Source organism: Schistocerca gregaria, chromosome 3 (assembly GCF_023897955.1).
Source record: "Schistocerca gregaria isolate iqSchGreg1 chromosome 3, iqSchGreg1.2, whole genome shotgun sequence".
In the NCBI taxonomy this organism is placed as follows: domain Eukaryota; kingdom Metazoa; phylum Arthropoda; class Insecta; order Orthoptera; family Acrididae; genus Schistocerca; species Schistocerca gregaria.
In genome coordinates, this window is record NC_064922.1 from 558290334 (window position 1) to 558303027 (window position 12694).

The following is a 12694-nucleotide window of genomic DNA, read 5'->3' on the forward strand; positions in this document are numbered from 1 at the left end:
TTGCCTATAGCGATTTAGGGAAATCACGGAAAACCTAAATCAGGATGGCCGGACGTGGGATTGAACCGTTGTCCTCCCGAATGCGAGTCCAGTGTCTAACCACTGCGCCACCTCGCTCGGTAAACAACAGCAAGAATAACATACGTGGTTCACTCACTACTACACACAATCACATTGAAACATAAACACACCATACCCAGGAACAGCTGTAATTTTGCAACAGAACTCAGGTTGCACACAATAATCATTAATCACGTTAGCACTAATAAGAACCGTTCGTACACAGAAATAAATCTGCTCTCCTCATAAGCACATTACCGATCATATTTTGTAGATAATTAAGATAACTTGCGCCAAGATTTTAGGGAAGCGCCGTACGAGGCGCACACACTCACACAAGATGATACCCCAGGTTGAGCCTTCCAGCATCCGACAGGACAGACGGGTCCATGGCAAACAGAGATCGGCATGCCGTTAACTCCACTGCCCGGCCAGCACAATCTTCTTATCGGCTGCCGGATACGGCATGCAGCGGCTACCACACGCTTACTAACAGCTGGAGAATCAACCACTGCTGTCCAGAAATATGGTAAAATCTTTCCAGCCCCTCGCTTGACGGTAAACCCAGGTTCCTCGCGATGTGCCCTCTTCCGCGATAGAAATTTTGGAAATTTGTGGTAAGTTCCTGTGGGACCAAACTTCTGAGGCCATCGGTCCCTACCCTCGCACACTACTTAATCTAACTTACGCTAAGGACAACACACACCCATGCCCGAGTGAGGACTCGAACCTCCGACGGGGGAAGCGCGCGAACCGTGGCAAAGCACTATGTATACCCTAATTTGGATGCCACGAAATTTATTATCCTTCATCTATAAGTACCGTGATATAGGCGGCATTATCAGGAATCCACCGTGTTATGAAGTTACAGCTGAGCCCTCCACATACCACTGTGGGTGTCAGAATGATGCGTGTTAGTTGAACTGTCCAAAACTCAAATCGCTCCCCATGCCCTCATACGTGAAGTGTGATAAAAAAATACCGCGACTGAATTTTTTAGCAGCCATTGCTGTCGCTAATACCGTTTGATATCATTCGTGCGATAGCCTGGTCCGCTGAGACAGGCAGTCTCAAGCTGGAACATGTTCTAACTTGTCAATCAGCCTCTAGAGACGCTCTAGTAAGGATGTGTTTACTGTGTCTGTCGAGCTTCATCGATTTCGAACAACACATTAGCATTAACTACGGTTGCAAGTAGCAAGAAAGTGCCAAAGAGACTCAAGAAATATTGAAATTGGTGTACTGCGATAATGCTGTAACTCTGAAGGCTATTTACAAGTGGTATGGGGGAATTGAAAGCGGAAATGTTCAGGACGTCCATTAACCTCAAATATGAAAGAAAGCTTGCAAAGGTGGAGAAAATTGTTCGTTAAAACCGGTGATCAATTATTCGAGAGGTTACTGAAGACCTCAGCATCTCTTATGGGTCCGAGCAAAGCACTTTAACGGGTAACTTTAAAAGGAGGCGATTGAGTGCAGAATTTGTCCGGACACTATTGAATCACGAACAGAATGAAAATCATGTGCCAATTTGCGCATAGTCGATGTATTACTGTCATACGCGTTCGGACTTCATGTCTAAAATGGTAACTTGAGATGAATATGAGTATGACCCCGAGGCAAAAATGTAGGGTTCCTGGTGGAAAACTAGTGAACATCCTCATCCTAAAAGTAGATCTCAGTAAAAATCTAATATTCAAGTCATGCTCGTTGTTTTTTCGGTATTGAAGGCATAATGCGATCAGAGTTCGTTCGTAGGGGAGCAACAGTAAACTCCAAATTTTACAAAGGAGTGCTGCAATGTTTGCGAACTATGTACGAAGAAAGAGACCATAAAAATGGGCCAGTGGCTACTTTCTTCTTCCCGACAACGCGCCTTGCCACAACTCGCTTTTGATTCACGACTTTTTGGCCAGAAAAGTGTTCCTGTCTGTTCACATCCTCCTTAATCTTAGGATTTACAACCATACAACTTCTAGCTCTTCCCAAAAATTAAAACTGTGCTTGAAGAAAAACATTTTCACACCATTCCTGACAGTGAAAGAGCTACAGCAGAGTTGCTGAACGCCCTTACAAAGGAAGCCTTCCAGAACCAGAAAAACTTCCAGTCATAGACTCAGCATTGGGATAAGAGAGTTGTTAGCCAAGGACAGAACGCTGAAGGAGATTTTTTTTACATCAAATTCTGTGCAAGCTTATTATTTTGTTTCCAATAAAATGTTTCACAGTTTTTTTTTATCAAATCTTGTACATTTATTGAAAGTATGTCACGCAATGCAAAAGTAATAGGACAGGGACTGCCCCAACAAACAACATACATGAATGTTATAGCTCATAAAAGGCAAACATGTGTTCACTAACTACGAAATGGTCCACGTGAACGCCTGTTTATTACGAAATTCTCTATTACCATACATGAATGAAAACTATTAAAGCATCTGGACTGATCACAAGAAATGCAGAAAACAAGAAAATTTGTTAATGTCGGTCTAAACTAATCTAATGTGAAAATCTCGGCAAATATTGGATGAATCATGGGAATGGACAAGACCGTAATCTACACATAAATCAACGGTAAATAAGACCGCGGGGACTGCCTGATTTCGCCACAAGACTGAAAAACTACTCATGCAAGTAAAATTTCTGATTGAGTCGTAATGAGCCTTTAACATTCGTGAAAAGCATTGGATTCCGAAATGTGGTTAACTATAACATCATACCTACAGACACAAGTTAGTTATCGTCTCCTGTCCGCAGCTCGTGGCCGTGCGGTAGCGTTCTCGCTTCCCGCGCCCGGCTTCCCGAGTTAGATTCCCGGCGGGGTCAGGGATTCTTCTCTGCCTCGTGATGACTCGGTGTTGTGTGATGTCCTTAGGTTAGTTAGGTTTAAGTAGTTCTAAGTACTATGGGACTGATGACCATAGACGTTAAGTCCCATAGTGCTCAGAGCCATTTGAACCATTTGTTATCGTACCGTGCTCCCTCGAGCTGCGATTCTTACCATATTGAACATTCAGATGCGTGGAGCGCAACTCTCCATCGGATCTCTAGTTGAAGTCTATGTCAAGTGTCTTCTTTCAAACCCCAGTCCTAAGTCTCCTCCACCGTGTCACAAGCCGAAGTGCACTTTTTGACGACTCGTAGTTCCTTTTCCACTCTGCAAGTCCGTGCACTTCTTGTACGCAAATGAAATCGACTCTGCAAAGTGCTGCTCGACGATATTTTTGTTAACTGCCTCCCCTTCTTGTAAAAGTTTTGAAAACTAATCAGTCGTTACACATGTGGGCATGCAGAACTAAAACAATTCCGAGTTAGTCTCCCACTCTTCAACCAACTTCTCGCAAATTGGCGTCATGACATCTCCATGTCTGTTTATTTGTTTATATTACCCAGGAGGAGCTCTTTTACATCTACTTAGGCCAAAGATTATTCACATGACATAAAGTAGCGAAATAAAGTCAGACAAGTATTTAACGAAAAGAAAAGAATTCCAGTTCACAAAGCAGCTCTGCTACTACTCACAGTTCGTCAAGATCTTACTCTTACCGCCTTCGTATAGATGTCTTGGAAAGCTACTTCTCCGTACAAATAAAAGTTCTTTTGATTTTTTATATCTGTGTGCTCTGGTGGTCTGATTACCCTCTTTTTAAAAACTGAGCTTCTTTTTTCATTATTCTTGTGAATGGTTTCATGCGGCCTGTCATGATTTCCTCTCCCGCGCAAACCTTTCCATTTCTGAGCAGCAATTGCAACCTACATACACAAATATTTGCTGGATGTATTCAAATCTCTGTCTTTTTCTACAGTTTTTATCCTCTACAGCTACCTCTAGCACCACGGGAATTATTCTCTGATGTCTTAATAGGTGTCCTATCCTCTTGTCCTTCTTCCTGTCAGTGTTTGCCATGTATTCCTTTCCTCGCCGATTCTGCGGAGAATCTCCCCATTCGTTACCATATCAAGCCACCCAATTTTCAACTTTCTTCTGAAGCACCACATCGCAAATGCTCCGATTTTCCCACAGTCCACGTTTCACTACCATACAATGCTGTGCTCCAAACGTATATTACAGACATTTATTTCTCAAATTGATAATGGTGGACCTTTATTGACCAGATATACCCTTTTCGCCAGGGATAGTCTGCTTTTTACGACCTCTCAGGTCCCCCAATCATAGGTATTTTGTTCCATAGGGAGCAGAATTCCTTAACTTGTTCTGCTTTGTGGACCCCTATTCTGATGTTAAGTCACTCGCTGTTTCCATTTTTGTTACTTCTCATCATTTTCGTCATTCTTCAATGTACACTCAGTCTGTATTCTGTATTCATTAGACTGTTCCCTCTATTCAATGGATCCTGTAAATCAACTTCACTTTCTCAGAGAATAAGGAAGTCGACATCCGATACCTGTTCTTGACGGTTGCCTTGCCTTACTCTTTCCTCTGAAAAAACGGTCGTATTACCCAGGGGGTGAGGGGGAAATCATCCATAGCTTAGACCAATGAACGATTTATTGAGCGGTAACTGGTGGCGTGACATTTATTGAAATTTTAGGTAAAGGTACAGAGATGGCCGCAAAAAGCGTACCAAACCCCACACTTAATTCTGCGTAGCAGTTTTACTGAAACATAATGACGTGTTTTTTGTTAGTTCACACACACAGACTAAAGTATGCCTCATCTGCAGCAACAAAGACCTGAGGACACAGTTGTCCTCACCCTTTTCAATCAGGAATCACCGCCAGAATTCAACACCGGAATGTTGTTCCCGAGGGGGAAAGACATTTCTCGCTTACAATAGAAAAATAATATAAGCCTTGCACAGATCTGGTAGTCGTAGTAAACACAAAAAATTATATTATTTGGCCGACAAAGAAATGTTTTTGACGATAAAAAGACGCAAATCATGAAGCAGAAGCTAATGAGGACTTTATTTTATGGGGTACCTCTCCAAGGAGTTCGATATTAAAGTAGGGGTCATGTATGGTGCTGGGCTCTGTCCTGATCTCTTCTGTTGTCTCTCGAAAAAGATCATCCGTGAGTGGTAAAAAGAACCGGTCAGAATAGGGCTGCTTAACCAAGTATGCATTGGGGAAATCAACAGCGGTATCATGATCAACGGCCTCACATTCGTCGACGATCTCGTGAACCTGTCTAGGAACTCTAATACAGCTGCCAAGTCGATAAATATAATAAAGTAGCAAATATAAACAGGTAGACTGCAAATTTTATTTGGAAAACCAAAATTAAGAGAAATATGAACGCCAACTCTCGTCATCTGACGGCGTAAGAAAAGCCAGAGATTACAGATTTCAATTCCTTGGAGGAATGCCAATGAAAACTAGCGAAACAGAATACAACTACACTAGCGGTAAAAGATGACCAATGCTTTTCACAAGACATGCGCTTTATGAAAGGAAAAGACCGTCTCATGGTAAGCTAGTCAAAGACACTACAACATTGTGATTAAAACCGTGTGACTGTATGCTAATGAATGTCTCCGAAACATATACAAACAGTGAACAGCATCCTGGCAGGTGGAAGAGAAGCCGATCTAAGAACCACTCATGAAAGATAATTTTAACGTAGCATTTACACCTCACACCTGCATATATTGTTGCGTTTGGAAGGCTCTCTAATTCTGGTGTCCCCTGGCCTGTGTTTCAGCTGGAGCAGCTGTACGTGGAGGTGCTGTACACGATCGCCAACAAGGTGGGCGCCTCCACGGGCCAGTACGCACACTACAAAGAGGACCTCTTCTCGTACGCGCAGAAGGCCTTCGGTATCCCCAATGATGTCCACCGCAAGTTCCTCGCCATCGCCAGCGAAGAGAAGGTAAGTGAGCCAGAGCATGGCGCTTGCTTGTACCGCAAGAAGCTAACATGACAGCTAAATTCAGTCAGCAAATTAGTCGATATGCTAACACTAGAAGACTTACAAAGATGTATTGTTCCGACGAAACTAGATTAATCTGCAGTGTGCTATTATCTGGGACAGGGACGCGAGAGTGACTCGTGTTAAATCCGCGAGTACGATTAACGATCGCTGTTATGCTACATCGCCCAGTCTCAGAGGAAAACATCGTCGTCTCGACATCATATTTTGAGGATAAGAAAACTTACTTGGAGGATGTCAGCTACAGCAGGCCTTCCCTCTCGAAAACAACAGACGGTAACAAAGCCACATAATACTGCTGAGTTTACAACTTGAAATCAATATTACTCGCTTGTGGCCCTTAATGGCCACAGCAACGTGGAAAAATTTGATCACAAACAGTTTGAGGACAGTTTAAAAAATTGCAGATACATAAAATCTGAAGTGCAAGTATCTTTCAGCTATGCTGAAAGAACAGAATTATCATACAGTACCTGGCAGTGGTGTGGTACCACTGATGTATTGCACAGAGTGAGTAATCTTTTACACACTGTTGCCGACTCGCACACAGAATTTCATTAAACTCCGGGAAATCAGTTACTGATGGTCTCCTTTAACCAAACCACACCTCGGCTGTGTCTATGCATTTAAGCAGTTAAGTATTAGACTGAGAAGCATTTAAATACTCTAGGAGGCACTAGCCCATCTTTAAGCAATCACTCACAGCTTCTCAAAATAAACAGTCTTAAACATTCGCAGAAATTTTAATTTCTGTGACGAAAAGTCCGATCTAAACGGCTACCTCAAGTGAAAAAGGGAGCCAAGCAAAGTCAGTTAAGCAGTTACTTCTAGGCGCCATAATAACAATTCTAAAGTAAAGAGGCTTAACGCATAAATATGGTAGACATATACAGCGTGAGTCATGTATGAGGAAAAGTATGTCGTGCAAATTGTCACACACTGAGCTATAAATATAAATTCGTTTTCCGCATGATCCTATGTTAATAAATGACAATGCAGTTGAATGGTAAATATCTGGATATATGAAGTGGACGTTTGAGTGTTACTGTGCGCCGACATTCGCCAAGGGGACAGACCAGCAACAGAGCACAACATGCGAGTGTTGTAGGTAGTCTAGCCGCTCACGAGAAGGCGAGGCACGCGGTATCAAGCGACAGTCTTCGTGACACTGCGAGCAATGACAGCGCCCACATCTCTCTCGTACCGGTTACGCTGGCCGGTATTATGTATTGTGGCTAGTTGTCATAGGGAAAGGAACGTGAGGAGGGGCTGCACTACTGTACATGCATGTTTTGTAATTTGGTTTTTTTGTCCCAGACTTAGTTATAAGAAACACGTACATACATGCAGAATACAAAATACAACTACACAGATATGTGGCAGTCAATATAAACGAATACAATACCGCTGTACAAATCGAAACTAACTTAGAAACACATGATCAGTAGCTGCAGTGGCAGTTTATAAGTACTGTTCTAAACGGCGGCCACGGTGTGTAATATCACAGGCATGTTGTATTCTGCGTTGAAGGGTGTTGGTGTCAACAACCTCTCCTCCATAAATCACAGATTTCAGATGGCCCCACGAAAAGAAATCCAGTGGATTCAGGTCTGGAAATCTTGCTGGCCATGCTACAGGGCCTCCACGACTGATCCATTTCGAAGGGAAGGCAATGTCCAGGTGGTGAAGGTCTGTGCTGCTGAAGTGAGCGAGAGCACCATCATGCATGTACCACAGGTTCACACGAGAGGCCAAACTAACGTCGTCCAACAATTCCGGTAATGTAGCATCCAGGAAACGCAGATACCGCTCTCCTGTAAGCCTTTGTGGTAGCACATGCGGCCCTATGAGATGGTGATCAATAACACCACACCAGATATTGATACCGCATCGTTGTTGGTAGCCTCATATCACTGTGCTGTGGGGGTTTTCTTCCATCCATTTGTGCCAATTATGCGAATTCACTGTACCCTCGAACCGAGCGACCGCTACGATCGCAGATTCGAGTCCTGCCTCGGGCATGGATGTGTGTGATGTCCTTAGGTTAGTTAGGTTTAAGTAGTTCTAAGTTTTAGGGGACTGATGACCTCAGACGTTAAGTCCCATAGTGCTCAGAGCCAACCATTTTCACTATACCCTCCTTCGTGAAATAGGCTTCGCCGGTGAACAGTATTGTTCGTGAATAGAGCTGGTCGTGGGTCTGACGCCGTAGGATAAAGTTGCAGAAGTCCAGCCTCCTCTGGTAGTCATCCGGCAGTAATGCCTCTACCTTTTGAATGCGAAAGGGATGGTAGATTGTGACATTTTATACCGCAGTGGCGAGAGATTTGGTGTTGTAACACTTTTTCTGCGTCATCCGCAATGTACGTCGACTGTCAGCCACGATCACTAAATCCTGGAGGTGCTACACATGCACCATACTCCCTCAAGCACCTGTCCACAGAGCAAAAAGATTTTGCGGATGGAAGGCGCCGGATAGGAAACCTCTCGTGATACAGTTGAGTTGCAACTTCAGCTCTTCCATCTGGAAGCCCGTAGGTGAGGTGGATGTCGGCGTATTCCTCGTCTGTGAAAGTTGCCATGGTACTGTAGTAAAACTGCGACGCTGCCGTTAGCAGCTGTCGACACGACGAATATCGGGCAGAGTGAGCAGCGTGGAGGTATTGTAAACGCGTCATGCACATCGCGGGTTTACTTCCGCCGTTGACCACCTTTTCCCCTTACAGGACACACATTCCATAACATGGCATTGTACACTCCGTTACCATCGTCAATGTGTGATTCACAAGTTCTGATACAATTTTACATACATTACCATAGGATTTGTTCTTTCTCGTATCTTTCAAGCGCTGGCAGATACACATCAGCTCATTGGTGTGTCATGTGTTGTATCTATGGGTGAATGACATGTCGTGATCGTGAGGCTATCTCGTTTAATGGTTAACAGATGTTTTTGTTGTACGTACACAGTACACCGAGGAGAACATATTAACAACGGTGCGTCACGTATTACGTATAGCAGCATGCGGTCCTCGACGTATTTTTCCTCAGTTATGACTCACCCTTTATATATATACACGTTAAAGCATGTATACAGTGGAGCCAGTACCACTTTACCTGGTAGTAAGCAATTCCTTAAATTTAGGCGACCAACGTAGACCCCATATTAACGGCTATCATCTAATGCGACCTGTAATGAAAATAGATGATAATACATGTCCCTGCGTGCCTCGCACAGAAACGCCGAGTAACTTAAGAGATAAGCAGCACTAAGCTTTCTCTGCCTATCTAACGCAAATTTTCAACAGTATCAACAAATCAAACGCTTAACTGTAACTCTTACGGCCCCCGTGCCAGCTGATTGACATTTCTCAGATATGTAAACATATGTACCTCACTGCGCCGTGGACGTTCTCGTCCAGATACAAGCATTTAATATTTACAATCCGCCAATGGTGCCCAATATGCCGCCGCCATTACCAGTAAGCGTCAGTGCCAGAAAGAACATCAATACTCCCGTCATTTATGTACAACGGTTAGTAATGTGACATATATAACGTGAAATTACTAAACCAATTCATTATTAAGAAAATCACAGCACTAAATCTCTAACTGCGGGGCTACAAAATCGGACGAGCAGACGTGAGCTTGTTTATTGTACACGGTTCTCAATTTTTAAGTAAGCATAAATATGGTTCCAATGGCTCTGAGTGCTATGGGACTTAACTTCAGAGGTCATCAGTCCACTAGAACTTAGAACTACTTAAACCTAACTAACCTAAGGACATCACACACATCCATGCCCGAGGCAGGAATAGAACCTGGAACCGTAGCGGTCGGCGGTTCCAGACTGTAGCGCCTAGAACCGCTCGGCCACCCAGGCCGGCAGACATAAATATCTTTAGACACTGCGAGTGCTCTTTCCGAGGAACAAGCCTTCGATTTTTTAAACACCAATGGTACTTAACTGTCAAGCCGACTCCGAAATAATACAAAAGGCCTCAATCACAGCACACTAACTCCTTCGTTAGTTATGTACCCAGGTTACTACTGCAACATACACACAACGGAACATTATTCCAGAAATTAATGAGATACGTAACTTCTACGCTCGAGACAGTAAAATTATTACAAACGGACGTGAATTCGCTCAATCTTTCCACATTTACAACGACCGCTCACAGCCCTTCCACATTGCGGGTATGGCGCTCAATAGCTCCTTCTTCGAGCAGCCGTCGCCTCGGGAATCTGTTCGGCTTCTCAAAGCAGCCCGGCACGATGCCCCACACAACGTACCTTCGTCTGATTGCGCCTCTATGCAGCCCTTCTTCACGGTATAGCCTGCCCTCTCCTGTCACTTCGCATCTGCCAAATTTGTAAACAGGGCGAGAGCAGAGAGGATAGCGTGCGGCACGCCAGAAATACTGGCGGGCACATCACATGATGTAATCCGCTTGGAATCTTTTTGTGTCTCCGAGGCTTCTCCCTGTAGGCCTCCTTCTGTTATGATTCTTGAACAGTTTGCTCGGTAACACTGTCAAAAAGTTTCGGCAGAACTCAATTACTCTTTCTCCGCTTTCAGTCCCACTATCAAGCCCATATTCTCCCGTAACCTGCCTTCTACTCTTCCTCTACAAATACATTCTAATACCCTATGATTATTAGGTTCTTCATCTCCCATTATTACTCGCTCAGTATGCTCATATACTTAAAAATGGTTCAAATGGCTCTGAGCACAATGGGACGTAACTTCTGAGGTCATCAGTCCCCTAGAACTTAGAACTACTTAAAACTAACTAACCTAAGGACATCACACACTTCCATGCCTGAGGCAGGATTCGAACCTGCGAACGTAGCGGTCGCGCGGTTTGAGACTGTAGCGCCTAGAACCGCTCGGCCACTCTGGCCGGCCTCATATACTTACCCTATATCTTTATCATCTGCTTGCAATCTCGGTGTTAGTGGCCGATTATGATGAGAATCATATTATTAGCAGTAAGTCATCCTCTTCTCTACCTTCCTATCCATAATGAATCCAACTCCAATTATATTATTTTCTGATACTGTTGATATTATCCTATATCCGTAATGTGTATTTTTCGTTTCACTTCACTAAACCTCAATATATCTAGACTGTCCTTAGCGATTCCCTTTCCAGATCTTCTAGCTTTCCTACCACATTTAAACTCCTGACATAACGCACCCCGACTCGTAGAATGTTACCTTCTCGTTAATTTTGCCTCTTTTTCTCGTGGTCGCCTCCCCGTTGGAGTACCCTTCCAGAGATCCGAATTCAGGACTAAGCTAGAATATTTTGTTAATGGATAGATCGTCATGATACATTTCCAGTTACAGGTATACCTTATGTGTCTTTAATGCAATGGTTTCCATTGCCGTGTGCACTCTCATGCTGCTGATCATCACCGGACAGCTTCCCACCCCAAGTGTAAGAGAATGTCCTGAACCTCAGTTACCCAATCTGCCCACTTTGACAAAGTTATTGGGAGAACGAGGGTACTCCTTATGAGGTTCACTCCTTATAAGGGTTACTTCTTATGCCAGAAATCTTTCATAACCATTGCTGATGATTTTTATTCGAAATTTAAGCAATGTCTGGGTTCAAGCCTAGGACTAAGGACGTTTCGATTACCAGACAAAGACACTACTCCTAGATCATGGGTTACCAGTGTTAAGATATCGTTCAGAATAACAGGAGACCATTCTTCGTGGACTTCAGAAATAATTACTTTTTTATGTGATAACAAAAATATTTGGTATTGTTTACGCATTTACGTTAAGTCCCAAGTTCTGCATCCTTCTGAGCAGCGACAATAGATTTTCATTAAACTGGAAGATGGGAGTATTGATAAGATGTGGCGAGTAAGTAAACTCGAGGTCGTCAGTACAGAAATGATATTTGCAGGAGGTATCAACCAACGAGCTATACAAGATGAACAATACTGGGTCTAGAACTGTCCCTGTGGTACATGCTTCCAGAAGTACTTTTCATTCCACGCTCTGCTGTCTGTTTGTATGGCGTGGCATTCTTCTTCTGGTTTAGTCTACTGGAAAAAAGAACAATCGGCTCAAAGACCATTACAGAGCGAGTAGTTTTAGCGGAAAGACAACAAGCGAACTTCCTGCTAACTTGCAGCACCGAGGGCAAAGCCGGACACGCGTCTTCCTGACCGGCGGTGAAGCGGCAGCTCCGCTTTAGCGACCGGCAGCCGTACCATTAAAATGTTTGAGGCTTGATTGAGCGCGAACATGCCGTTACCATGGTGACCAAATCGCTACAACGGGCCCCCGGCGTCTCCCTGCTCTCATTAAGGGCTGATGAGGGCTCAGGCCTCCTGCCGACTGTGCTCACGCATAAACTCCACTACGGTGCGATGCACAAGTCTGCGAAATGTCAGTTGTCACGGGGCAGTTTTCCCAACATATTTGCATGCACTTACGCCACAAAATTTCTCCCACACTTTGCGAATATTTCCAAAAAGTACAACATAAAACAGACAGTATCACAACAACCCTCAGACGAAACACGTCGCTGATGGAACAGTTCGGCATAGCGTGGTTGTGCCACTTGCTCGTTGCACTGACTAAGCTGGTACACTGTTGGTTGAATACTAGGTAATTGAAATCAATTTACAAAATTGATTGGTTATAGAGCACTATTGGGACCCATCCTAAAACATTATGAGTGTCTGATACACCGCTAATCAACACTAACACGAAATA

General features: G+C 43.8%; 1 protein-coding gene across 1 annotated transcript in view; it reads left to right on the plus strand.

Annotated features, from left to right (window-relative positions):
• Window positions 1-12694, plus strand: part of LOC126353909 (BAI1-associated protein 3) — a 1859046-nt gene that overhangs the window by 1196111 nt on the left and 650241 nt on the right. Inside the window, exon 6 of the mRNA XM_050003139.1 lies at window positions 5726-5893. Coding sequence (XP_049859096.1) covers window positions 5726-5893 — 168 coding nt within the window. The remainder of the gene's footprint in view (window positions 1-5725; window positions 5894-12694) is intronic.